Here is a 27,877-nt window from a genome sequence, read left to right as displayed (position 1 = left end):
ATTGGCTAGAATGACAGGGAAAGATAATGCGGAATGTTGGAGGGGATGTGGGAAAACAGGGACACTGATACATTGTTGGTGGAATTGTGAACACATCCAGCCATTCTGGAGAGCAATTTGGAACTATGCTCAAAAAGTTATCCAACTGTGCATACCCTTTGATCCAGCAGTGTTTCTACTGGGCTTATACTCCAAAGAGATACTAAAGAAGGGAAAGGACCTGTATGTGCCAAAATGTTTGTGGCAGCCCTGTTTATAGTGGCTAGAAGCTGGAAAATGAATGGATGCCCATCCATTGGAGAATGGTTGAGTAAATTGTGGTATATGAACATTATGGAATGTTATTGTTCTGTAAGGAATGATCAGTAGGTTGAATACAGAGAGGACTGGCGAGACTTACATGAACTGATGCTAACTGAAATGAGCAGAACCAGAAGATCAGTATCAACAATGATACTGTTTGAGGATGTATTCCGATGGAAGATTTCGGTAAAGAGAGCTAATTCAGTTTCAATTGATCAAGGATGGACAGAAGCAGCTACACCCAAAGAAAGAACATTGGGAAATGAATATAAACTGCTTGCATTTTTGTTTTTCTTCCCGGGTTATTTATACCTTCTGAATCCAATTCTCCCTGTGCAACAAGAAAATTGTTCAGTTCTGCACACATATATTGTATCTAGGATATACTGTAACCTATTTAACATGTAAAGGACTGCTTGCCATCTGGAGGAAGGGGTGGAGGGAGGGAGGGGAAAAATTGGAACAGAAGTGAGTGTAAAGGATAATGCTGTAAAAAATTACCCTGGCATGAGTTCTGTCAATAAAAAGTTTAAAATATATATATATATATATATATATATATATATATATATATATACACATGATCAATTCTAATGGATGTGACTCTTCTCAACAACAAAGTGATTTGGGACAATTCCAATGATCTTGTGATGGAGAGAGCCATCTTCACCCAGAGAGGGGAATGTAGGAACTAAGTGTGGATCACAACATAGCATTTCCACTTTTTGTTGTGGCTTGCTTGCTTTTTGTTTTTGTTTTTTCTCATTATTTTTCCTTTTTGAGCTGATTTTTTCTTTTGAACCACAATAAATGTGGGTATATATATATATATATATATATATATATATATATATATATATATATATATTCATGTTTAACATATATTAGATTATTTGCTGTCTAAGGGAGATGGAGGAAAGGAAGGAAAAAATTTGGAACACAAGATTTTGCAAGAGTGAATGTTGATAATTATCTTTGCATGTATTTTGAAAATAAAAAGCTATTATTTAAATAAACATGAGCAGCCTAGACTGTGATCTCAGAGCTCCTTTCCAGCTCTCAACTTATGAGCCTTTGCATTATTCACCCAAGTAGGACATGAAACTGCTAGAATAGTTTCTGTCATTTTTATATGGCAGCACTTTCTTTCTATATCAGTACATATATTATCATTAGATGCTGACACAATACTTTGCATCCAGTAGGCACTTCATGATTACTGAATGGATGAATGACTTCTAAACCATATCATGTACAGATACAGCAAGGTGTTGTCTTCTGAGTCTATTATTGAAGTCACCTGCCACATGAAATCTGGACTACAAAGAATTTGGGTGTCACGCAAGATCTGGCACATTTAGCCCTTGGCATAATGAAAAAGAAAGAAGGGAAAAAAAGAAATTAATATTTATATCTTACATGTAAATTCAGCCTGTGCTCTACATCATTCTTAATAATGTCTACCAGAGTCTTCTCTCTGTAGATGGAACATTTCTTTGTTTAAAGGTCAGATGTTATACTCCAAGTTTGAATTTAGGTCTTTAACTTGAGAATTGTCCTCAATTAAAATTAACCAGAAAATCAATCCTAAAATATGTTATAATTGGCTTGTGGGGGTGAAAAAATCCAGCAGATTTCAGAAATTCGGATGATGGTATGATAATAAAGAGCCCCATGGGCACCTGTCAAAATTCTGTATTTTTGGAAGCCTGCTCATGCATAATTTGAATATTTATTCATCTTCTGGTTGCTTGCCAGAGATTTATTTTAAACCCCTTGAATCTGGTGTAATGGATTTTAGCCCCTCCTTTTCCCCTCCTTACTGACATTGTGCTTGACACTGTCTGCATTCTCTCCCTGAAAACACGAATAAAAAAGACTGGGATTTTAAAAGCGCTGTTAATGAAGCAATGAAAAAAGGTTAGAAGAAGTGTCTTCTGATGTCTGACCTTCACAGGTTTTTAATCAGTGACATATGACGAGATCAAAATGAATACAAGTATATCTTAAGGTCAGAGAACACTTCGGCTGATAAATTAGTCCTTTTGTAGCCCACAAAATTGAATTAAAATGTAGCATTCAGCCATATTTCAGCCTAAATGATTACCTTTGTATTAAGGGTGCAGAAACTCAAGCTCTTCAATGCAGGATGCAGTAATCTGCCCAGTTCATTTTGAGTTCAGAATGGTTTTTGCTGCTTTTCTACTTTTTATGGGCTAGTTTTTGAGATTGTGTTTTTTCGTTTACTGTTAATGTGCTCATCCCTGACTTAGAGGCATGCTCACCACTCAGTGCTCACATGTAATTCCCATTAATGCTAATGGGAGTTATAACTGTACATCGAGAGATAAATGTCATCTCAAATCTCTTCTGACCTTACTGAAAGTAATGGAATTATTAACTTGTGTGAACACACTGATAGGGTAAAAACATTTCTTTTTTTCTTCCTTGGAATAACAAAATAAGAATGAGCTGTTCTCCTTGGAAAATGGGAGTTTAATTTAGAACCCTGAGTCAAATCCTAAATGAATCATACATTCTGAGATTTAAATTTAGCCTTATCATTGGGCCTTTCCACATAGGCCCACATTCAACCATTTCTTATCTCCCTTCCTGCCCTCCTCTATCCTAAGCTTCTAAAGTGCCCATTGTCATCAATAAGGGTGAATTTTGAGCACTGAAGTAATAATAGTTATTGTCCCAGTGCCCCAGGCAACTTTCTAAGCTTATAGGACAGATGAATTGCTGTCTATATCAGTTAAGGGAATTTCCACACCAAGGCGCACTGACAAATTCGCAGATCTGCCCCTTTCACCATACATCTGACATATATATTATAATCTGACAGGTATTATACACCATACATCTGACATTGATTATATACCATAATCTGATATATATACTATCCAGAGGTCCTCAAACTTTTAAAATAGGGGACCAGTTCACTGTCCCTCAGACTGTTGGAAGGCCGGACTATAGTAAAAACAAAAACTTTGTTTTGTGGGCCTTTAAATAAACATATCTATTTAAATTAAATATTTTATTATTTATAAATAAAAAAATTATATACATTTTTCATTTCTCAGTGACAACATGGTAAAAAGCTATTACAGGAATTATTACTCTTTTTTACATCCAGAGAAACAGGCTCAGAGAAGTTACATGGCTTGGCTATGATCATACAACTGTTAAGAGTCAGAGATAAGATTGGGACCCAGGTTTTCCTGGTTCATGCAATACTTCTACCACTACTATTTATTCAACTTCTCCCTATATTCCTTGTGCTAGCCATAGTTTTATTTTTTCTCAGGGAAACATATTTTGCTTAGGGCTAACATGGTAGTATTAATTTTCATAATGAAGAAATATGCTACTGAGCATTACTGAAAAGTCTTAACCAAAACTAGGGGCAGCTAGATGGTACAAGAAATAGAGCACCAGCCCTGGATTCAGGAGGACCTGAGTTCAAATTTGACCTCAGACACTTAACACTTCCTAACTGTGTGACCGTGGGCAAGTCACCTAACCCCAATTAATTAGACTATTTCAGGAAGAAAAGAAATAAAAAGGCTCTGGTACTGATACAAGACAAGATATTTGCATATAAAGATTTATGTATAAACTCTTATATAGATACACTTATGTAATATATATGTTGGTACATATATTTGAATCCTTGTACCAAGTGTATCAAGATTCAGCATTATAATATATCATTACAATATAATATATATTACATATATATATATATATATATATATATATATATATATAAATAAAATATAATTATAGAGCACCTGTAAAGGAGGCTATAGTGGGGCTGAGTGCTGTGATGGTGTTTGGAGGGCAGGCTGTCTGGAAAATTATCTAAGGGTCCTGCCAAAGGCTTCCAAAGAGAAATGATGCATAAATATCCAGGCTTTACTTCTTCCCTGGACCAAAATCTTTCCTCCATTTTATAATATTTAATTGGTCTGATTGTGCATCTTACATATTAATGATTTTAGAAACCCTGTCACAATTCTTCCCTATTACTTGGTGGTAGGCCTCTTTGTTAAACAGGAGGCTTGATCAGTTTTAAAGCCAATGTAATTTTTAGATTGCAATGCTCTTAGCATGTTTTACAAAGTTTCTAGATATTGAAAACAATAATCTAGAGGTTAAAATTATTTCTCAGACTTGGGCTCCTCTCCTTGCCCATTAGCTTTTAGGCAACTAGAAACCAGGTTATTCTGGATATATGTGTTGTTGAAATTATTTATACAAGTCCTTTTTTTTTTCTTTATTACTGATATGTCCCACCAAGATTGAATATGGTCTACTTTCTTTCAAGGTTCTTAGTGTTTTGTTCCCTGAGAAGGCTTAGAGTTAGGATGCCATCAGAACTTCTGGTGGGATGGGGCTTTTTGCACAGAGTAGCTTTTGCAGCAATAGGCTGTCATGTGAAAACCTTCTCATTCCTGGCCTGTTTATTGATACCAACATAGCACTTATTCAAGTGACAAGTACAGCAAATGATAAGGATTGTAACTCCATCTTCAAATATTACCAGAAAGTAATTGAAAACCACTTCTCTGTAAACTGAGTAGGGCAGTTTGGGGGCACATTAAAGCATTTGATGTCAGGTCATCTGCTGTCTGAATTTGTTATGTGTACATAGTGTCCCTGTTTCTGTCTTGAAGGAAATTAAAGAGGGCTCTCCTTTTTGACACAAATTCATCCTGAGGGAGAAGAAATCAAGAGTAAAATTCACTGGAGCTAGAACTTAAACTTGACTCCAAATCAAGCAATATTTCTTTCTACTCTTTGCCTATCTACAAATGAATTGACTTGTGTCTTGTGCTCATGGTAATTGCTGAGGATTGCTGTTCAGAAGCTTCTCGACTTCTGAGATATCTGGCTTTTGGTTCTTTAAAGAAAACACAGTTCCGTGACTTTGCTTTCATAGTAGAGATGATCTCATTTGTGAGGATACAAACAATATGACCATAATAATGTTGCTGCTAATCACCATCTAGCTGCTAATGCTTTCCCCCTTTCAGGTTATCTTCCATTTATTTACACTGCACATATAGTATATGTATTCAGTTATTGTCTCCCTCTTTAGAGAGGCGGAACAGGTTTTTTTTTTTTTTTTTTTTTTTTGTATCCCCAGATCTTTGCACAGTGCCTCACTTTGTAAGTACTTAATAAATATTTGTTGAGTTACTGGGAGGAAGTGCACCTTAAACCACAGAGTTCTATATAAATGTGAATGACTATTATACCAAGCTATAAGGAATATGAGTAGGGAAAAGATTTTCATAAACATTTCCATTCCATTTCCATAAACTATAGGGTAAAATTGACAGGAACCATTGACTAAAACTATAGCACAGCACAGGGGGGATTGAAAATTTTATTAGTATAATAATCTGTATCTTTAACTTAGAATAATCAGAGTAGTTATTTTTTAAAAATATAAATTCCACAGTTTAAAGCAAGTGCATTGAATATAGTATTCAAATTTTATGTTTTTAATTTGTTAGTAGAGTCTATTCCTAGACACGAACTTCAGTTCCATAGAGAATAGTAAGACATTTAATTAAAGGATAGAAGATAACATTAGTTACAATACTATGAGTTATATTGTATAGCTTACAATTCTACTGGATGATTCCAGAGTAAGATAATATTTTGATCATAGTCAGAGCCAGCATTTCCCTAAGAATTATTAATCATGCTATGTTTTCTGTGATGGGTTAATTTATCACCATGGGGGCATCTATAGACTGCAATATAAATTAGAGAATTTCTTTACCTTATAAGAAGTGTCCCTACTTAGATAAGCCCATGATGCCTTTTACTCTCACTGGTTGTATGACCACAGGCAGGTCACTTAATCTGTTTTAGCCATAGGCAACTCACTTAGGGCATACAATATAGATTAGTTGTGGTCTGTGTCACTGGAGAGAGTTTCCATACTAGGAGAATTTTCTCCATGCAGAAAATCACAGTACTTGACATAATGAAATATTATACATTAGTAGAAATAATGCCATTTAAAGTTTAGCCATTTACCTTTTACCACCAAGTTTCCAGTACTGCTAGCAGTTCCAAAATGATTAGTTGCAATACAAGTGTAACTCCCAGCATCGGACTTTGTCACATTCATGATTCTAAGGCTTCCATCTTCAGAAAAAGTAATTCTGAAAATAAAATAAAGATAAAAATCGGTAATGGTATTCCAACTACCCAAGTGGAAATGTGACTTTTCAAATTGTAAATTTTTGCTTGGTTGCCATGGTCATGGGATTAATCATCCAGTATCTAGCCTACCAGTGATATCTGCTCATACTTACCTGAGTTGGTCCAAGAATCACAGAATTACAGAATAGAAATGTGCTTTAAAGGCTACTTAGTCTAACCCATACTTAAACAACATACCCCTATACAATATGCTTCACAAATCATGTGGTACTGACCATTTTATGAGTGGGTAATGCTCTCCCCCTCTCAAAATTATCTTTTGTTTCTCGGTCTGTATACTTTTTATATGTCCCCAGTAGAATGTGGGGCCTATTTCATTCTAAACTTTGTATGCAAAATATTTAATACAGTTTCATACATATAAAATTAGCCCCTCCAACCATTAACCCATTAGTGTGAATAATGAATTATCTGAAGTGTTACATGTCTTCTAGTTTGCACTATTTGAAGCTATAATTATGTAAAACACAGTCATTGGTTCCAACTGAATGGAAATATGCAGTGTGAATTCAAATAATATGACCATTTCAAGAGGATTCATTATTCACACTAATGGAGACTTAGCTATAAAAGGCTCTTAATGGTCTTTGAGCTAAACTGAAATAATTATCCTGCTTTTGCTTGAGACCTCTTCCTTTTGTGAGAGAATACCTTCTTTATCCCAAAATAACTTTTGGATAATCCTAATTTTAGGATTAGAGACTTCCCTCTCCCCCCTACCATCAGGCCTAAACTTTCTTCTCTGCAATGTATACTCATTTTTCTAATTCTTCCTTCTGAGGTCAAGAAGAGCTCTGTGACTCAGTTTCCTCATGTGTAAAATAAAGAGTTTAATCTTAATGGCCTTGAAGAAGCCTTTCAGCTCTGAAACTATGATCCTAAATGTAAGCTTTCTACCCTGACAACCTTTCAAATATATCAGGATAAGTATCATGTCCTTTTGAAGACTTTTCTAGAAAAGTCTCTAGAAAAATCCATTTTTTAGCTGGTCCTCATGTAGTGTGAGTATAAAAGTCCTTCCTCATTATGACCCCCCTCCTCCCCACAATGTTCCTGACAATGTGTAATTTAGATTGATATTAGGCACCCACGGTTGAGCTCAATACTGTAGGTGGGGTGGAGACCAGAGCAGAAAACAGAAAGACTGTCACTTCCCTTATTCTCAGATGCCACGTCTCTACTAAAACAACTCAAGAGTGAACATTTTTGAGGGGCTGCCATCTTTTACTATTTTTTTTTTGCCAAAAGTCCTCAGATATTTATTTGTTTATTTTTAGATTTTTTTGAGCCACTTTAATTGTCTTCTAAGTTTAAAATGAACAAGGAAAAAGGACAAGCCTGGGCATTTGTCCTTGTACCAAGAACACGAGAGGAGAGGAGAGGATGTCATTAGTATAAATTAGAAATTTGAGGTTCATTTTTTACTACTGACATATTGAGAAGGCTTTGCTGATTAGGCCTGTCTTACTAGGATCACACTTGAAGACTTCCATTTTGGTAGAACCTATAAGAATTTATCTCCAACTGCCAAAGTTTGTAATAGCCTGTGGGCATATCCATGTCCATAGCCATATCCACACCATCATGATGAATTGTGTGGGTAACATTCACACTGAATAAAAAGGGTGGACTACATCAAAGGAAAGAATAGCCCACATTGAGGAGGTAGCAGAACTCTTGAAGTATATAAATCATATCCTTTGCCTGGAGCTTTTCTCTGTACTGGACATGAATTATTATTATTAGCAATCAATTAGTTCCTTAAAAAGTGAGGCAATGTGTGACTTTGGGAAAGTGACTTAACCCCAATTGTCTCACCAAAAGTAAAATGAGGCAAAGTTAAATCAGATATATAAACATTTTAGATAAAGACATAGATTTTTAGAGGTTGTTTTCATCTGTTCATTATTATCATTCTCATGTTTGTTATGCCTGTGAAATCTGGACAGTATACCAGCGCCATGCCAAGAAACTGAATCACTTTCATTTAAATTGTCTTAGGAAGATTCTGAAGATCACTGGCAGGATAAGATACCAGACACTAAGGTCCTTTCTCGAACTAAACTGCCAAGCATTCCAATTTTATGGCAGAGAGCACAGCTCTTTGAGCCGGCCACAATTGTTTGCATGCCAAATGTACACTTGCCAAAAGATTATTTTATGGAGAACTCAAACAGGGCAAGCTTCCCAAGGTGGTCAGAAAAAGCTAAACAAGGACATTCTCAAGGTCTCTCTTAAGAACTTTAGAATCAATTGTATGACATGGGAGACACTGGCAGGACCACCCAGCATGGCGTGCCCTCATCAGAGAAGGTGCTATGCTCTATGAGCAAAGCAGAATAAAATTAGCCCCCCCAAAATTGAAATGTGAAAAATTAGAGCAGCTACCTCGAATGTTCATAGAGACTATTTGTGTCCAACCTATGGCAGAGCATTCTGAGCTTGTATTAGTCTGATCAGTCACAATCGGACACAATGTAACTCAACTGTAACATAGTGATATACTCAACTGTAACATAGTGATGCCATTCTGGTCCTCTTCCAGTATGAACAACCAACCAACCACCTTAAGGAAAGGGACTTTTTTACTTTTGGATCATTAGTACCTATCACAATGCCTGCCAAATAGGGGGCATCTAACAAATGCTTATTGCATGATTGGTTGATGGCAGTTTCAAAGGATTAATGGGAGCCAGCCTGGATCTAGGAAAAGCAGTGAGTGGGACTAGGGTCCAAAACAGTGGTCTAGGACCTGGTTACTGACTCTACTGACTGTGACATTCCACAACAACCACAGCCTTTTTGAACCTATTTTTTCATGTATGAAATGGGGGTTTTAACCAGATGATTAAAAAAAAACCCATTTGGATCCAGATCCTATGGTCTATTTTTAAATATACAGCACATATGAATCAAAGGATTGTTGATTTTAAGATGGGAGAGAACTTATATATTATTATGGGCTTAAGTGGGGCCACAGAGACGAAATTTCAAACTGCTTCAGAACTAGCTATGATCCTAAAATATTCACATCCATCTCAGCTTTCTCATAAGGAAACTGAGGAATAAAAAGCCCATTTTATAAGGTTGTTGTATGGATCAAATGAAATATTACACATAAATGCTTTGTAACCTTTTGTGAAATTTTCAGAGTTGGCATTTACATCTCAGAAATTGGCAAATGTTTTACATCAGGGATCAGTTTATTGTTTTGAACACTGTCTAGGCTTAGAGAAGTAATGCAAATATTAAATATGCAGATTAAACTTAAATTGTATCCTGCATACATTTTTATTTTTAGAGAGTTGTTAAGCGTTTATCAGAACACCATTCATTATAGTACATACCCTATATAGTTGTGAGCATCAGATGAAATAACATGTAAAGAACTTTGATAACCTCAAAGTACTATGTAAACAGGACAGCTAAGTGATACAGTAGATAGGGTACCAGGCCTGAAGTCAGGAAAACCTGAGTCCAAATCTGGTCTTAGACAAGAAACTAGTGTGACTCTGGGCAAATCATTTAACTCTGTCTGCCTCAATTTCCTCCTCTGTAAAATGATCCAGAGAAGGAAATGGTAAACCACTCCATAAAACTCTATATGGGGTTACAAAGAGTTGGACATGACTGAATAACAATGACAGTGTTAGCTCTCTAGACCAAACTTCTCATTCTATAGATGAAAAACTTGAAGGCAGTTTAGTGACTTGTCTAAAGACACTTAGAGCCAGAATTAAATTACGTTCCCATTATTCCAAGTGTATCATTATTTCTATTCTCCTCATATTAGATTAAGTAACTTTCATTTCCTTAATGCTTGAGATCAGGATATAGTATTGGAGTACTTCAAGAATTCATCATTTTGTGTGACAGAGAGTTCCTCAGTGTACAGAGATTACAACCACCTTATGGCTTTAATGACTCATATTAAGAATGGCTATGTTTATAGATTTTATTCCTCCTATGGCAGAAGCCTCTTGAAACTTCATTATGCTAGCCTTCTGATGATGGCTGCCCAACCTGACATCATGACTATACTTAAAGGCTTCCCAGTTTGGTAGGTCTTGCTATAATTTGGGTTCCAATATGGCACAGCTTTCAAGAATCCAATGCCATCTCTTTGCCTTGATGATGTACTGGAATGAATTTTTAATGCAGGCTCAAAGTTTTTAGCAAAATCATTCAGGTTGTGTGTGTGTGTGTGTGTGTGTGTGTGTGTGTGTGTGTGTAAATGCATTCCCTATTAAGCAAAGAGAAGCCTCGTTTTAGATCAGTGAGGGTCTTAAAAACCGCTAATTAGGTATAAAAAATCTCTTGATTGACCATTTTAAACATTTCCATTGAAAATGTTCTTTCTAGATGAGAAGTTCACATTAAATGAGGCATTATTAAGCATATTTTTGTTCTGAAATATGTCATCCAATACATTTTTAATGGGCTGCAAGAACTGAGGTTAAAAGAACTTAAAATGCTCCACAATTTGGTGAGATTTCAGGGGAGCAAAAAATGTTGACTGTATATTTTAGTTTCTATCAGAGTTAGAATGCTGTTGTCTTGCACAATGAGTCAAATTTTCTGATGTCAGCCTCCTGGAAAGAGCTTCCAAATAGTCTTTAGGGAGTCTTCTCTTGCTGGTTTAAATCACTTTAGGGAGGAAGAGGCAGCAACAGGTCAAGCAACAGTGACCTCTTACTGAGGGCAACAAGGTTCAGTTCAGCTCTGAAATGGAATAACTATGGATCACTTCATTACTGTGTGTCTCAGTTTCCTCATTTGTAAAACACATAGAGACTGAGTATTTTACTATCTAAAATAGAACAATGAAATGATTAGGATTTACTGTTGAAAGATATGCACTATTAAGACCAGCATGTGGATTAGGGAGGTGGAGAATACTGACCTGGCTTTGATAGGTTATTTTTTTGTCTTGGCTCAAATTCATTTCTATGTAAGCCAGGTAGCACATAGAATAAAGTTATCTGTAAAAAGAAAACTGGATCCCTACTGCAGAAACGAGAACCAAAAGGACATAATTATAGTTTACTGGAGCCATTCGGCCCACCTTTTTGCTAGTTAGGTCTGGTGTCTAATAATGAAGAGTTGTCCTTCTTCTCTAATAATCACCATATCCTTACAGAATAATAGACTAGCAGAGATTTTATCATTTCTTCTTTCCACTTCCTTTTCTTCTTCCATTTTCTTCTTCTCCTCCTCCTAGGAGTGAGATTTACAAACCTTAGAAATTATATTCAGTTAAGATATGGTGTTAAGATAAGCAACTATTGGAGTTCACAAAGTACAGTTTGAAGCAGCTCATCCTTCTTCCTGGAAAAGGTGTGGGCAATTTTTATGGACCATTGTGAACACAGTTAGGCCAGGCAACCATCTAGCTCTTAACAAATACATTAAAGACTGATCATCCTCATGAGCTATTTTTCCCTTTAAAATATATCATGTGATCATTTCTGTTACTTGCATATTAAGCCACAAATCTCTGAACTCAGAATTTTCCCCAGAACAGAGGTGGAGAAGGATGGTCTGATATAACATTGAATTCACTGTTATGGGGCGTGGATGCCAAGGCCAAGCACATTGTTTTTAGCTACAGAATCAGGAAGCAATACTGAGTGTTTAACTTCCAAATACCAAGTGTTCTAGGGCAGAGGATGAACATAGGCAGTCAAGGCCAGATAAGCACAATCTTTTGGTGTTAAACAATGGTCAGAGGGGTTGAACGCAACATGTGATTGACAGTATCTGGCCCTTATTATTAAGTAGGGCAACTGTTCACCCTTCCCCACTGCCTCATGCTTATATCTATTGAAATGCTTTCAGGATTAGTGACTATAATCTCCCTCATTACCTCATTTGCTCTGTCTCATCACCTGGATAGTCAGGGAGGATTGTTCACAAATGATTATATTTTGCAAGGGAAGAATTGTGACAAAGATGTATACGCTATAAAAACCATTTTATGGAACACCTGCCTTTAAGCATTACTCCTAAATTGGAATCTATGACCTATGGCTGATGATTTTCTCATTATAGGATATTATTAGAAGGGCCCTAATTCAGACCCTTACCTTTGAGTGACTAAAGATCTAAATGAATTGGGTCATAGGTTGAACAGTCTCATGGTAAAAAATCATTACCAGCTCACAGCCCAAGGCTTACTAAGTGGGAAATTGTGAGGAAATTGAGGTGAGAAGTTTGAAAGAAGGACTGAGTCATCATGACTCCAGACTTAGCCGCTCTATCTTCAGCTGCTTCCTGATTTTACTCCTATGGATCCCTTTTCCAATTGATGAATTCTGGGAAGAACTCTATTTTGGTAAATTGTCATAAAGAAGATCTTCCTGTTCTCCGAACTTAGCTATCATGTTCCAGCCTGGGTAGCTCTTTCTCCTAAATCATTTATTCTTTTTTCCTCTTTTATTTCTTTTTCCACATTAGACTGTAACTTCCTTGAGGGCAGAGCTTAGATTTGTATTCACAGCACAACCAGCACAATTTCTGGCACATAATAAAGGTTTAACAAATGCTTTTCAACTGACAGAGAGATTAGGAGAATGGTGCCCTGCCAAAATAGAGTTTGTGTTCTTTCTTTCCTATTAATTGGACAGATCTGGGTGATTCAGGATATGTATTCCCTGTGGGAAAATCTTTTACCTTTCACATTTCAGTGATGTAAAAAGGGGACAGATTTTCAAATTAAATGAATGTATTTTTTTAAATTGGTGTTTGGTAAGAAACTTGAAGTGTGAATAAGATACTTGTTGGAAATGAGGCAGAAGGTTAGAGAGACTGATGTTAGATTTTCAGATCCCTAATCTTTGGATCAGGTATTGATTAGAATTACTTTTTTGGAGGTAAGTAACAGATAGTAGGACTAAAATTCAAGGAATAAAATTATTATGGTTGAATAAGGAATGTTGTGGCTGGGTAAGAGTGAGCAATTATCTTTCCTAAGTCTATCACAAAAAGAAATTTAAATGAATGTATTTTTAAAAAATGTTTGGTATGAAAAAATGGTGGTGAGATTTTTGGAATGAGCCTTAAGTCCCAAGTACAGTCTTCTTTGGAAAGGCCACATTGCCTTAAGCAAGACCTGCAGGATCACCACTAGCTATGTTGGGTACTAAGAAATGGGGCACACACACAGGTTCTGGAGTGAGAGAGAAATATGGGGGTATACATCTCACTATCTCTCCATTGAGTGACTGTGAGGGGAATTGAACACTGGGGTTTGGGCTTACCCAAAAGATAACATATTGAGAGTTTAACAGTCTAATTAACACATTATACAGTATGATTTGTATATGAATCATTCAGCTAGTCATTGAACTAGTTGGAGGAGTCCAGAAAATGGAAACTGGAGTCAAAATCTGAACAAGTAAATCCATTCTTAATAAATTCTTAAGACTAGTCTCATCACCTACAAAAAGGGCACAACATACTGCATAATAGGCTCAGAACTTGGTCAACAATCCTCTCCAGAATTGTACCAGGTGATTATTCTTGTCTCTAATCTTCTAAATACTAAAGAATTTCTATTTATAATGCTCAACCAAAATCTTTCCCATATCACTTTAAGATTATATCCTTTGGCTCAGTTATTTGCCAGCATCTTCATAAAAATTCTTCATTGAACCCGGCAAATGTCAACCTTGATAAATATCTGTCTGATTTCTGGTATCATTTCTGATCATCATGTCAATATAATAAAATAAACAAGTCATACTAAATCAATCCTGAGGAAGAAGGATCAGATATGTTTTTCATGTACACAACATGCACGTGCATACACACATACACACACACAAATTGTTCAATAAACATTGTCTGATTATTTTCCAGAGAGCAGATGTACTGACAAAAATAGTCATGATCAAATCCTGATTACCACAATGATCATTCTCAGCTTTCCAAAATTTTACACAACTTGGCAAAAATAGTTTTCAAAGAGTTAATCATATTCCTATTTACAAAATAATTGGCTAAAATTTGTGCAATATTGCCAACTGAAACCTAGGAAATGAGGTGGTACTTATGTTGAGTTTCCTTCCTCCATAAAAGTATGCTGAACACTTGGGAAAGAGCTTTAACTCTTACCCCTTTAATATACCAGATGGCACTTTTGTAGATCTAAAAAAAATAAACCATCAAGGTCCTAACCCAGGGCAAAGACAGTCCTGAATAAAATCAATCATCTCCCTACTTTTGCATTTCCTGTCCTGAAAATCTACTAAAAAATATACCCACAATACCTCTTGGCCCTCAGAGTCCCAAATTAGCTTGTTCTACTCTGATTTTTCTATCACCAGGGACCTCTACATGTTCCCTCTTAACTTTAGTTATGTGATTCTGCTTAATCATTTAAGCTCTTATTGCCCTAATCCAGTGATGTCAATTACAAAGAGAAATGGGGATCACCAAATCATTTATAATATGGATCCTTTCTAGTCCATATATGCTTGCTAGCCCACATATTAACAAAACCTGTTATTTATATTTAAAATTTATTATATTAAAATATTTTTGTTAAATATCCCCAATTACATTTTATTCTGATACTTGGAGTGCTACTGACCACAATGGTCTGTCTGGCTACATGTTTGACACCCCTGCTCTGCTGCACGTAACCCTGTAAAAGCATCAACCAGGGACCACACAGTGCATAGAGTGCTAGATTGATAGTCAAGAAGACTTGAGTCAAATTCTGATGTAGAAATTTACTAGTTGTATGTTTCTGGTCAAATTATTTAATTTCTCACAGACTCTTTTTCTTTTTCTTGAAATTGGGATAATAATAGAAACTATTCCATAAGGTTGTTGTGAGATTTTATATCTATATTATCTTTATGTGTACACATACATGTATAAAATACAGTGCTTTGCAAAACTCAAGATGCTATGTAAATGTCATCAATCACTATTATCATTAGTTATCATGACAATGAAATCATAGTTATCATAAATTATCAGGTATCTTAAAATCAGACATCTTAAAAACAATATCAATATGGCATAGAAATCATCACACAAGTTCAAGTATGTGAAAACAGACTATCTTAAGATATATACAACTGGCTTCATTTTATTTCTTAGAAAAGCTGAAAACATGATTTGACTTGCAGTTTTCCATATGCTTTTGTGGAATTCCATGAGCCAAAAGATATTTGTAAAACAAGTACTTATTCTTGGGTATAAACTAGAAAGAAATCAAGGAATTCCTTAGTTTCATTCAAAGCCAACACTAAGACATCTACTTCCCCCTCCTTTTTCCTTTCTATTTTTTGTTCTTTCTCCCCTTACAAGAGCAGGGTATACACATCCTGATCTTTCAATTAAGGCTTTCCTAAATTTAGTTCCCATGATTACCAAGTACTCATATCTTTATTTAGCTGTTCTTTTTCTTTAGTGATTATAGGGCAAAGGAGAATTTTCTAGATCCTTATTATGGGCTCCATTTTTTCCCTTAAATTTCCCCATTTGCTGACCTGAAACTATTAACTATGGAATGCAGAGCTGTTTCTAATACCCATGGATACTGATTATATTAGATAAGAAGAATTGAAAATGTAAATCTGTTCCTAGTTCAGAATAGGTTAGTACTGACCTACCTGCAGGCTATTTTTTAATCATTGATAGCATCAGAGAAGAGCCAAAAATGATAAGGTATCAACTGGTAAAAATAAAGATGTGACACAGAACTTTTTTTTTTTTTTTTTTTCCCTATAGAGAGAGACTTCATTTCATTTACAGCAGGCAGGAAATTATCTATAGAATTCAAAAGCATTTGGTCTCTGGCTGTCACCTGGAGGTTTTGAATCCACAGAGACTGGGAACATAGGTGGAATTATGAGATAAATTGAATCTCTGTTTCTTAAAATGAGGCTTTGGGTTATAGCTATTGAAGAACTGACCTTGTCAGTCTAGTAAATCAAAGCCAGAAGGGGGGAAACAGGACCTTTAAAAATGCTGATTTTTCCTTCTGGGGGCACTAGGAACTGATAACAAAAGGTGCCGACTCTGTAATTTCCTACTACCACATAGTTGCCTTAGCTTTCCTTTCTCTAAGTTACTGTCAGTACTATTACTATTGTAACTACCACTATGATGTTGCTAGATCTACAGTGGAGGATGCGACATTCCCTCCCAATAGTTTTTTCTTCTTCCCATTTTTAACTCCTCTCCCCCTCCTCCTCCTTTTCCTTCTTTCCCTTTTCTGTTGTCTGACTTTTTGTGATCCAATTTGCTATTTTCTTTGCAAAAATATTGGAGCAGTTTGCCATTTCCTTCTCCAGCTCATAAGGAAACTGAAAACAACAGAGTTAAGTGACTCACCCAAGATAATACAACCAGTTAGTGCTTGAGGCTGTATTTAAACTCATGAAGATGAATCTTCCTGATTCCAAGTCTAGTACTTTATCCACTGTATTACCTTGCTGCCCTATCATGTTAAAAATATTAATCCAGCTAATTCTTTCACAATTTAAAACTGGAAGTGTCTTTGAAGATAATTTAGTCCAATCTTCCTGTTTTGTAGATGAGAAAATTGAGTCTAGAGAGGTAGATTGACTTTTCTGAAGTAGCAGAGCCAGACTTAATGCTCTCACTCTAAACCTTTTTTTTGCCCATTTTTTTGTTTTATTCCTTAGTGTTGGTAGGGCCCAGGAGAGCATAGCTAATTAAAATCCACAAGTAATCCATGCGTTTTATATAGTCATTAGTTTCAGCCTCTTCTCTAACAAAATCCTTTTCCCTTTCAAATCAGATTTGCTTACAGTGCCATGTCTTAGTTTGATTTCTAAGTTCTTATTGAAAGACTGATGTGCACTGAAGTATTCTACTTATTGTGGAATTGTGAGATTAGTAAAGGAGATGAAGGAAATATAGAGCAGTGGTCTCAAAACTTTTGGTTACACTTTCCTCAATATATGCATATTTATTTATAATTATAATTACTTACAATAGGTATATGATATTGCACTAATATATATGTATATGTTATGAAACGTATACAAAACATACATTTAATAATAATGAGATATGTTTTAAATAATATTTGATCTGATAATCAATATGGCACCCCTGGTAAAGTGAATGGACAAGCCCAAACTTGTACTTTAAGAAAAGCACTCTGGTAGAGGAAGAAACAGAGGGAGGAGAGACCAAGACCAATGGGAAACCACAGCAATGGTTCAGTGAGAAGCTGGACTGGGGTAATGGGTGTGTGAATAGACAGAAGGAGACAAATATGGAAGTAAAATCAACATGATTCACACCTGATTAGATAGATCGGTTGAGAGTGAGGAGCAGAAGGTGCCTTAAAGGTTGTAAATCTGGTTGTCTGAAAAAAGGTAGACAGAAGTGATGAAGTCTGGAAGAAGGAGTACATTTGAGGGGAAAAGTAAAGTAAGAGAATCTGTGATCTGGTGTGAACTATACATTTCTACTCATCGTGTGCCTCTCTGTCACCACCAGAACAAAAATAGGTTAGGTGAGTATTACTCACTAGTCACTGCCCAAGCACAGAATATACCCGTGAAGGATGCCTCCTGCTAAAACCACAAGGATCTGGTGGGACAGAGGGCAGTATGCTGGAGGAGTAATAATTTTCTTTTTTCTTTCTTTCTTTCTTTTTTTTTTTTTTTTAGTAATAATTTTCTCAATGACTTTTGTGTAAGCTACTTCTATAGGAATCCAATAAGTTAGATTAGAATTATTTAGTATCCAGAAGTGGGTACCCATTTCTAATATCCATATTCAGAAAAGGGGAAGTTGGTAGCATTCAGAAGGAAATTAAAAAAATTTATTTATTTTTGATACCCATTGTTTTATGAATCATATTGGGAGAGAAAAATCAGAGCAAAAGGAAAAAAACCATGGGAGAGAAAACACAAAAAAAGTGAACAGCATGTACTGATTTGTATCCAATCTCCATAGTCCTTTTTCTGGATGCAGATGACATTTTCTGTCCAAAGTCTAGTGGGATTGCTTTGGATCACTGAATTGTTGAGAAGAATCAAGTCTTTCATAGTTAAACATCACACTTCTTGTTATTACTGTGTACCCTGTATCCTTGCTTCTGCTTATTTTGCTCAGCATCAGTTTGTGTAAATCTTTCCAGGTCTTTCTAAAATCAGCTTGTTCACCATTTTTTATAAAACAATAATATTCAATTATCCTCATATACTATGAACTTATTCAGCTATCCCCCAATTGATGGGTATCTACTTATTTTCCAATTCTTTGCTACCACAAAAAGAGCTGCTACAAACATGTTAGCACATGTGGATCCCTTTTCCTTCTTTAAGATTTCCTTAGGATACAGACCCAATAGAGGTCAAAGAGTATGCTCAGTTTTTAATAGCCCTTTGAGCATAGTTCTAGATTGTTCTCCAGAATGGTTGGATCATTTCACAACTCCTCCAACATTTAACATTATCTTTTCCTGTCATTTCAGCTAATCTGAGAGGTGTAAGGTGTCCCTCAGAATTGTTTTGATTTGCATTTTTCTAATCAGTAGTGATTTAAAAGCATTTTTTCATATGACTATAGATGGCTTTACTTTCATCATCTTAAAATTGCCTGTTCATATCCTTTGACCATTTATCAATTGGGGAATGACTTGTCTTCTTATAAATTTGACACAGTTCTTTTTATATTTTAGAAATAAGACCTTTATCAGAAACACTGGCTATAAATTTTTTCCTCTTTTAATCTTGTTTCTGTTAGTTTTGTTTGTGCAAAACCTTTTTAATTTAATGTAATCAAAATTGTCCATTTTGTCTTTTATAATGTTTTCTATTTCTTCTTTGATCATAAATTCCTCTAGGAGAGAATGAATGTTGAGGGAAAAGGATAGATGTCATTATTTCAAATATAAGCCTAAGTAATTGTATATTACAAGGAGGGATGGCAAATCATCTTAATACTCTTTAAATGGTTGATCATGCAAAGATTGGATTCAGGCCATTGCCCATCTGAAGTTATGCCATAGTTCCTCAGGGGACTCCCACTTTGCAGACCATTGGTCTATCAAATCAGTCTCTGGATGATCAAGTATTATACCCTATACAGGACTGACACATGGAACAAAATAATCTGAAGAATAAACATCAACCTTTTACATAGGCAATTACATGTTGCCTCTTGAGTGTGTTCAGATTGCATCACATTTTGCATTTTAGAAACTAAGAGATAGAGATACTATTTAATTGCATTGGCATAGGATGGATATCTATCCACGGAGAGTAAGATTAAATGTCTGATTATTCAAATAAAACCCTGCTTGATTCATGGGACAGGAGGACATTTTTAGCCTGAATTATCTTGATTGAATAGTAGCCTTAATTAAATTAATTTTATATTCCTTTTGTTTTCCCATTTGTTTTTTGACAGTATAGATGAACAAACTTCATTTTAAAAAAATACTATTTATATTTTTATTCTGCAAGAATGTTGATGTATAACTAGGGTAAGGATATTTTCATTTATGGCATAAAAGAAAGACCATTTCTTAATATTAGTTAGTTCCCACCCTATCAATGGAAAGTTGTTCATTTTGGTTGCCTTAGAAAAATATCCTTAACTTTGATTTCACTTAGAAGATGATTCTTTTTCCCTCTTACAAGAAGAGATGGATTAGATCAAGAATTTAAATGAATGTCAACTGAAGAAATACACTCAGAGGCAATTTCAGATAAACCTGCCATTGATCCTCCCATGTAAAGCCTTTGTGGCAGAAATTGACATCCCTATTGAAGAGAGACCCTGGTGACAAAGTTCTTCAAGAGATAATTTGCTTTTGGTGGTAAGATTTCAGTTTAATGTATCACAGAACAACCTCTAGATTTCAACTTGTCTGAAAAAAAAGTCTGGGTTTCAGAGACAGGTGCCCAAATCTGAAACACTTATCAGACATGGGAAATAAACTCCTATTTGTTTAACTGATCCAATTTACGTTTAACATTGTGTGTACAGGAGTTTATATAACCTCATACTGCAGGCATGAAAACATTCACTCACTCAGGGTAACTACAAATCTATCACACAAAAGGTATAAAGAAGGCAGATTTCATTTACTTCTTATGAATCTTCTGGTGGGAAGAAGGACCAGGAAGATGTTTCTGTGGCCAAGCAAATCTTTCTCACCATGATTTCTGCAAAGGAGGCTTACACTATTGAAACAAAACCCATGATATTCTAGGCAAGACAAACACATTTTTTTTCTTTTAAATTACTCCTTGGATTGCTTGAATAAACATTTATATGTTCAAGACGATTCTCTTTTGTCCCATCACATATACTGAAAATTAAAGAGATGTCATTCATGATCACCCACCTTTGTCTTCACTGCAAGATGTACTTTAACATTTTTTTTCTATAAAAATGAGGCATAACTGAGTTGGCTTAAATACAGATACATAACACCATGAAAAGCTGACCCGTATGCCTACTCAGAAATTGTTGCATAGAAAGAAAAATTGCTTTGAAAAAATACAGCAAAGTTGTCATGGTATCTTTAATTTTTTTTTTAATTTGAAACCTAATTGAAATCTTTAAAATACCATAGCAGTGATTAAGCAATGTATATTCTAAAACGTACTGGGTGTAACACGTTTGACACAAGAATTTAATTTTCCCTCATGCATAATAAAATATGGAAGAAAAAAGAATCAAAAATGATTATTTTCGGTGGATTATCATGGCATTTCTTTAAATTGTTCTGATGCTAACATGTATTTACCACAGAACATAATGATTTCATAAATTAGTTGATTTAAAAGTAGGTGCTGGTTATGCATTTTCATTACTTTATGTAGTGAATTCTAAAAAAAAAAAAAACAAATAGCTATAGCTCATCCAGCAAAACAGGGAAGCCTTCCCTATGCTCCATCCATCTCCAGATGTCACCTGGCTGATGAGAGAAATATGTGCCTCAATGGGTCTTCTATATTGCACATCCATTTCATTGAACTTTTTACTTCATATCTAGACTCTAACCGGTTGCTGCTGTTTGTCCTTTCTCGAAGAGGACCATGACATCAGGAAGGGGATGCTATGACATACAAGTGAATTGGATTTAAGTAAGGGAGGGCTGTGCAAATTCACCTGCCTCCAGAGCTTTCTGGGGCTGGTGGCCAGATATAGATTAGAATGACTGGAGAGCTAATCTTAACTTTTTAGGGACACTGATTGCATTGGTACATTGTATTGTGGCATTGATACAATGCTTTAAAGTTTGGAAGGAATATTAAATGTGTCACGTCTTTTGATTCACAGAATATTCCTGGCGAATAAGTACTATTAAAGTCTCCATATACAAGCAAATTAGGCTTACTGTCTTGCTTCTCTTGACTTTCTGACTTATCTCTAGTTGCTTCGTGATTCTGAATATTAACACTCTGAGACACTTCCTTTAGAACTGTTGTGCCAGCTGTCTTTAGTCCTCAGAGGAAACTGAAACTGAGAGAGGCTGTTACTTACTCACAGTCACAAAGCTAGTAAGTATTTCAGATGGGGTATAAGTGTAACACTGCACATACTGCAACATGCATAGAACATGGACCTGGGTTCAAATCCAACCTATAACACTTCCTAGCTGTGTGACCATGGATAAGTCACTAAACTTTTTATCAGCCTCAATTTTTCTCAACTATAAAATGGTAATATAATAATAGCACCCATTTTCTGAGTCGTTGTCAAGGAGTTGTGTATTTGTAAAAAATTTAACAAGTATCTGACATATAGTATACAACTGATAAATGATTGTTTTCTTTTCTTCCTTCCTCCCTCTTTTTCTTCTTTCCTTCCCTCCCTCCTTCCCTTTCCTTCTTTCTTTTCTTCCCTTTCCTTCCTTCTTTCCTTCCCTACTTCCTTCTTTCCTTCCTCCCTCTTTCTGTCCTTCCTTCCTTCCTTCTTTTCTCCCTCCTTCCATTCTTGGATAAAAATCCAATCAGGCTTACTGACTTGCCTCTCTTGACCCCCTGATTTAGCTTCATTTAAGTTGTGGCTTTCAGTACTAATTCTCTGAATTAGTTTCTTTAAAACTCTTGTGTCACACTGCTGCCTTTTGCCCTCAAATTCCAACGTGAAGCTCCAACCATTGAGGGAAAAGAAATTCCCACTTCTGATGAAGCCTGACCCTAGCAATGGCTTAGGTTTGGATTGAAGGGAACAGGACCATATAATTGTTATATCTTATAACTTAACAACAGAGAACTTTGACATAAACAATCTAGAAGATATTAGGAACCAATTCACCATACTCATATCCTCCCTAAGAGAAAGGAACTTAAAAACTCATCAAGTATCCACAAACTACAGCCTAAACTGGGTCAGCCTTTTTGCTATGGACAGTTTCTTAACTAGAGGAAGTCTCTCTTCAGATGTATTCTTGCCATCCACAAAAGGACAAGAATAATGGGATCTCCTCGAATGAGCCCCAAATTCCCTTTAAAATCCACACTAATAAGCCTTAGCTTTTACTCTCACAGGTGAAGCTCAAAGGGAATGGCATAACTAACACAGAAGGGTAAGGGGACACAAAACCGAACAACATCAAGGATTATTCACAAATGCAGCCGCAAGGTGGTACAGTGGCTAGAGTTAGGATAATTACCAGCCAGTGTAATTATGGACAAATCGTTTTACCACTATTTGCCTCAGTTTGTTCATCTTCAAATTGGATATAATAATTGCACCCATCCCTAAGGTTGTTGTGAAAATTGAACGAGATAATAATTTTAAAGTGCTTAGCACAGTGCCGAGCATGTTTGTTATTATTGCTATTATTAAATCTGAGCCCAGGATGAGGTTATGGTGACTTTTGTTAAGCTGAGCCAGAATGATTCTCTCAAGTTTATATCTTCCAGACAAAAGTTCCTATGACAAATTTATGAATTCTCAGCTTGGGTAGATGGATATAGTTGTTATTTATATGTTCCCTATAATCGTCTGCTTTGTGCCCCTTTGCCACTGGGTATAATCACTGCCAGATGATCCCAGACTGGTTTATGAGTTTCCCTGTACCTGCTAATTTGCTTTTGTGTGCTGATAACCCAGATGGTAAATTGTGAGAGTAGGGCAAAGAGTGGCTGAGGTCTGGATACTATAGCTTCCCAGCATTCTGCATGTTACTGAAAATTGGATGTGATCACTGGGAAAGGATATTGGCGATAACCTCACACTTAGAACAGCTCAAGATATATGTAGAAGAGTCTGTTCTCTAAAGCAGCTCTTAACCACTCATATGCTAGGAATATACCACGTAATGCCATTTGGCATATGCCTAACCTTTTGACTCCTCCAAAGATATCTAGTTCCAGGTCATCCTAAGTAGTAAGTGAATGAGTGAGTGAGTAGGAAAGAATTTATTAAAGGCCTACTGTGTGCTAAATACGAGAGAGACTAATAGAAAAAACAATGTAATCCCAGCACACGAGGAGTTCACATTTTAATTGGGAGAGACAACACCCCAAAATAAATTAAGCTGCTGAAGAGATAGAATGATTTAGAAAGCTTAAGAATGCGGGAACAAGGTAATTGCCAAGAACCAATAGGTCTTCTTGTTACATAGTAGTTAAGATTAGAGTCATATGGGATTATAGAACATAGAGACAGGGTAGATGATAAAACCTGAAGATCTTAGAGGGCTGTGGCAAAGCAGATCCTAAGACAAGTGGTCTTGTATGTCATCAGAAGGAATGGAGTTGTTGATTCCCATCTCATTAAAAGCCTATAAGCAAAACAAGGCAGTAACTTTAACTTTCCTCTGTTAGACTTAAATAAATCAACAAAAATTAAAAATGAATAAAGTTACGAATTTGGACAGAATGTTAGAAAAACTAAAAGGGATCTTTATTGCTTAACAAATGACAATCTTAAGGGTATACTTTTTTCTTTGTGTGGCTCTAAATTTTATAAAAATAGATCTTATACTGAAGCAGAAAGAACTCACAAATATAAGCAAAAAACAACAAAGAGGGAGAAGAACTTGGCTTGGATATTTTAAATTATTACCTGAGAGGAAGGAGGTAGAAGAATGATTTCAAACATATAACAATTCAAGAAAAATGTAATCTATAAAAGAATCATGAAGAAAGAACATAGAATCAAATGGAGATTAAATAATGCTCAAAGAATAAATCAGAAAACTTTAACAAGGGAACAATATGCTCATATTTGAACAAATCAATAACACCATTCTTTCTGGAAAGGGAGTGTCAATCTGCTGCTCTATATAATCAATTCAACACCTCTGTGACTTTTTAGACCCAAAAATCTTTTTTCCTTGTCACTACGAAATTCTAATAGGAGCAAAGAATACACACACACACACACACACACACACACACACACACACTCCTATACATGCTCCTATAGAATACACACACACACACACACACACACACACACACACACATGTGTCTGAAACTCTGAAAAGGTGTACTTGAATTGGACAGCAGAGCACTTAAGGCTAATTACCTATCCAATGTGAGATAATGGTTCTATAAGCATATACTTAGATGATATGGTAATGTGATGGCTCTCCTCACCTTTGGTGCTTGCTGAATCTGTGGTAGTGAGGTAATCATAGGCAAAGATTGGAGGGCTGAGGGAGAGAGATCAGGGTCACTTGGCTGCAGGATGAGGAGGAGAGAGTCTGGAGAGTCCAGACTCCATAATCCAGGATACATCTTTGGGCAAGCCATGTGACAGCTTGCCTGCCTCCTTCACTTCTCTCCCTAAAGACCAAGGACTTTAACTGATCCAGACTCTGACTGATCCTGAGGCCCTCCAGAGAGTTAGCTCGGACTTTATATATATGTGTGTGTGTGTGTGTGTGTGTGTGTGTGTGTGTGTGTGTATTCTAATAGGAGCAAAAAAAGTGTGTGTGTGTGTGTGTGTGTGTGTGTGTGTGTGTGTGTATTTTTTCTTTGCTCCTATTAGAGTTCCTATTAAGTTCCTTGAGGGTAGAGATTGTTTCTTTTTCTCCTCTTTCTTTTTCTTTTCTCATTCACAGTCCTTAGCCCAAGGCCTGGCATCCAATAAGAATTTACAAAAAGGTTTTTATTTAATTCATTTAGACATATATTCAAAAAAAAAAAAAAAAAAAAAAAAGAAAGAAAAGCTCTATACATTGGGCATAGAGTTAAATTTTTTTTAAAGCCTCAAATATAAAACTAGAAATCTTGAAAACCAAAGAAGAAACAAATTTGAAAACAAAAAATACTATTTAATTGACAAACCAGTTTTTTCAAAAATCCAGTGAAGTAGATAATTTGCCACCTTATTTACACACACACACACACACACACACACACACATTTCCAATATTGAAATTCACAACAACTATAGTGGGAAGAACTAAAATTTTCAGAAATTATTATATGCGTTTGTATAATCTTAAACTTTACCAAATCTTAAAATTTACATTTGCATTATAACAAAGTACGAACAACATTATTTGAACAATCTGATTTTAGAGAGAATGAGAAAATCATAAATGGATTCCAAAAGAAGGTAGGGGGATGATTTTTGTCAAACATTTAAAGAAGAAATAACATATGCTATTTAAATTATTTAGAAAAATTAGACAGCTTACTAAAATCTTTTTACAAGACAAATATAGTATTGATTCATAATCAAGTAAAACAGAAAACAGAAAAAAGAAAACTACAGATTCAAATCACTAATGAGTATTGATGAACATAGTAAATACAGTTTTTTAGCAAAGACTATTTTAGCACCTGTGTAATCTTGGGAAAATTTCTTGGCTTCTAAAGGTATCACCATAGTAACAGCAATAACAAGTGACATTTATACATAATTTTAAGATCAGCAAACAACAGCTTTGTGAGGTAATCATCATCATCATTACAAACCTTAAGGTGTTCTATAAATGTCAGCTAAGTGCTTTACATATATAATCTCATTTGATCCTCAAAACAATGCCTTGAAGGAACATTTCTTATTACCCATTTTACAGATGAAGAAACAATTTGAGGAAGGCTGAGTGAGTAGCCTAGGGTCCTATAATTAATGAGTACTTAGAATTAAAATTCAGTTTTCCTGACTTCATATCCAACATCAATATCTTAAGTCAGGTTATGTAAATCAGGTAATGAAAGTGTTAGATTAGATAATCTTTAGGGTTTTCTCTGGCTCCAAATTCTATGATTTTAGGCTGCCTGATAACAGTAGATCCTCTTTGATCACCAAGCTAAACCATGAACCTTGGAAACAGTGGAAGCCCTTAGGAAATAAATAATAAAATTTATTCAGAAAGGGATTTTTAAAATATGGAGAACTAGTTGATAACATGCTGAAGTGCATTTTTATAATACCTGTTTATACTGGAGGAGAAAATAAGAAGTTAAAGCATTGAAGTAAAAGGGTATGAAGTGGGGAATGAAACAAAAAATAGAATCTATAAGATTTGTTATCTTATCCTTTTTACTTTTATTTCATCTTTCTTTTTTTTTTCTATGAATAATGGATTTCTTTGGAAGAATAGAACAATTTAAGGATGGAAAGATTTAAAAACTGAAGGAATAAGGAATGGATATTTACAAATATCTGATTTTCCCTCTTCTAGGAGATTTGGAAAATTATTCCTTCATGCATACTTTTTTTTTTTTTTTGAGAATACAAAAACAATGATGAAGAATAATAAAAATAAAAACAATTTATTGGGAAGGGAAATCAGTTCAAGGATTCTTTTTATCCAGAAGCAATCAAAATGACTGGAAAATCATATTAATTATTAATTGGAAAAATGGAGGGAAAGTATTTGTTGTATGTGATTCAGCCATTTAGCAGAATAGATTTTCCTGTAGCAAAAATGGCAGTCTACTGGCACTAGCACCTTCATCTCATTTGAATATTTCATGTTCAAATGTTCATTAGGGATTGCTGACCTTTGGAGGAGTAGTGACAGCAAAGTTTGTTGTATTTTTGAGTACTTCACCTTCTTTAGATGCTCTTGAACATATCTTTTAAAAATTAAATTAAAGTGGTAATGGCCAATATCTACATAATGCTGTAAAGATTGTATAAAGCTGTGCAAACATTTTCTCATTTGATCCTCATAATAACTCTGTGAGGAAGACTTCAGAATTACTGCTTTGATTTCAAAGATAAGATAACTGGGGGACAGAAAGGTTATATAATTTGCACAGGAATGCAGAAATAATGAGAACCAGCAGGATTCAGACTCATCTCCTGACTATAAATATGATAAAAATATTTTTTTCACTGCACCAGTAGCCTCAATCATTCTTTGTGCTTATGAAAATTTCATCAACACTTT

The 27,877-nt window shown here is 35.3% G+C and overlaps 1 protein-coding gene across 2 annotated transcripts in view; it reads right to left on the bottom strand.

Annotated features, from left to right (window-relative positions):
* The window catches only part of LOC127551357 (contactin-4), a 703,767-nt gene that overhangs the window by 85,253 nt on the left and 590,637 nt on the right, over positions 1-27,877 (bottom strand). For both annotated transcript variants that reach the window (XM_051981038.1, XM_051981047.1), the window contains exon 12: positions 6,364-6,491. In XM_051981038.1, the coding sequence (XP_051836998.1) occupies positions 6,364-6,491 (128 nt within the window). The remainder of the gene's footprint in view (positions 1-6,363; positions 6,492-27,877) is intronic.

Source organism: Antechinus flavipes, chromosome 1 (genome assembly GCF_016432865.1).
Source record: "Antechinus flavipes isolate AdamAnt ecotype Samford, QLD, Australia chromosome 1, AdamAnt_v2, whole genome shotgun sequence".
NCBI lineage: Eukaryota > Metazoa > Chordata > Mammalia > Dasyuromorphia > Dasyuridae > Antechinus > Antechinus flavipes.
This window is presented reverse-complemented; position numbering and strand designations above follow the sequence as displayed.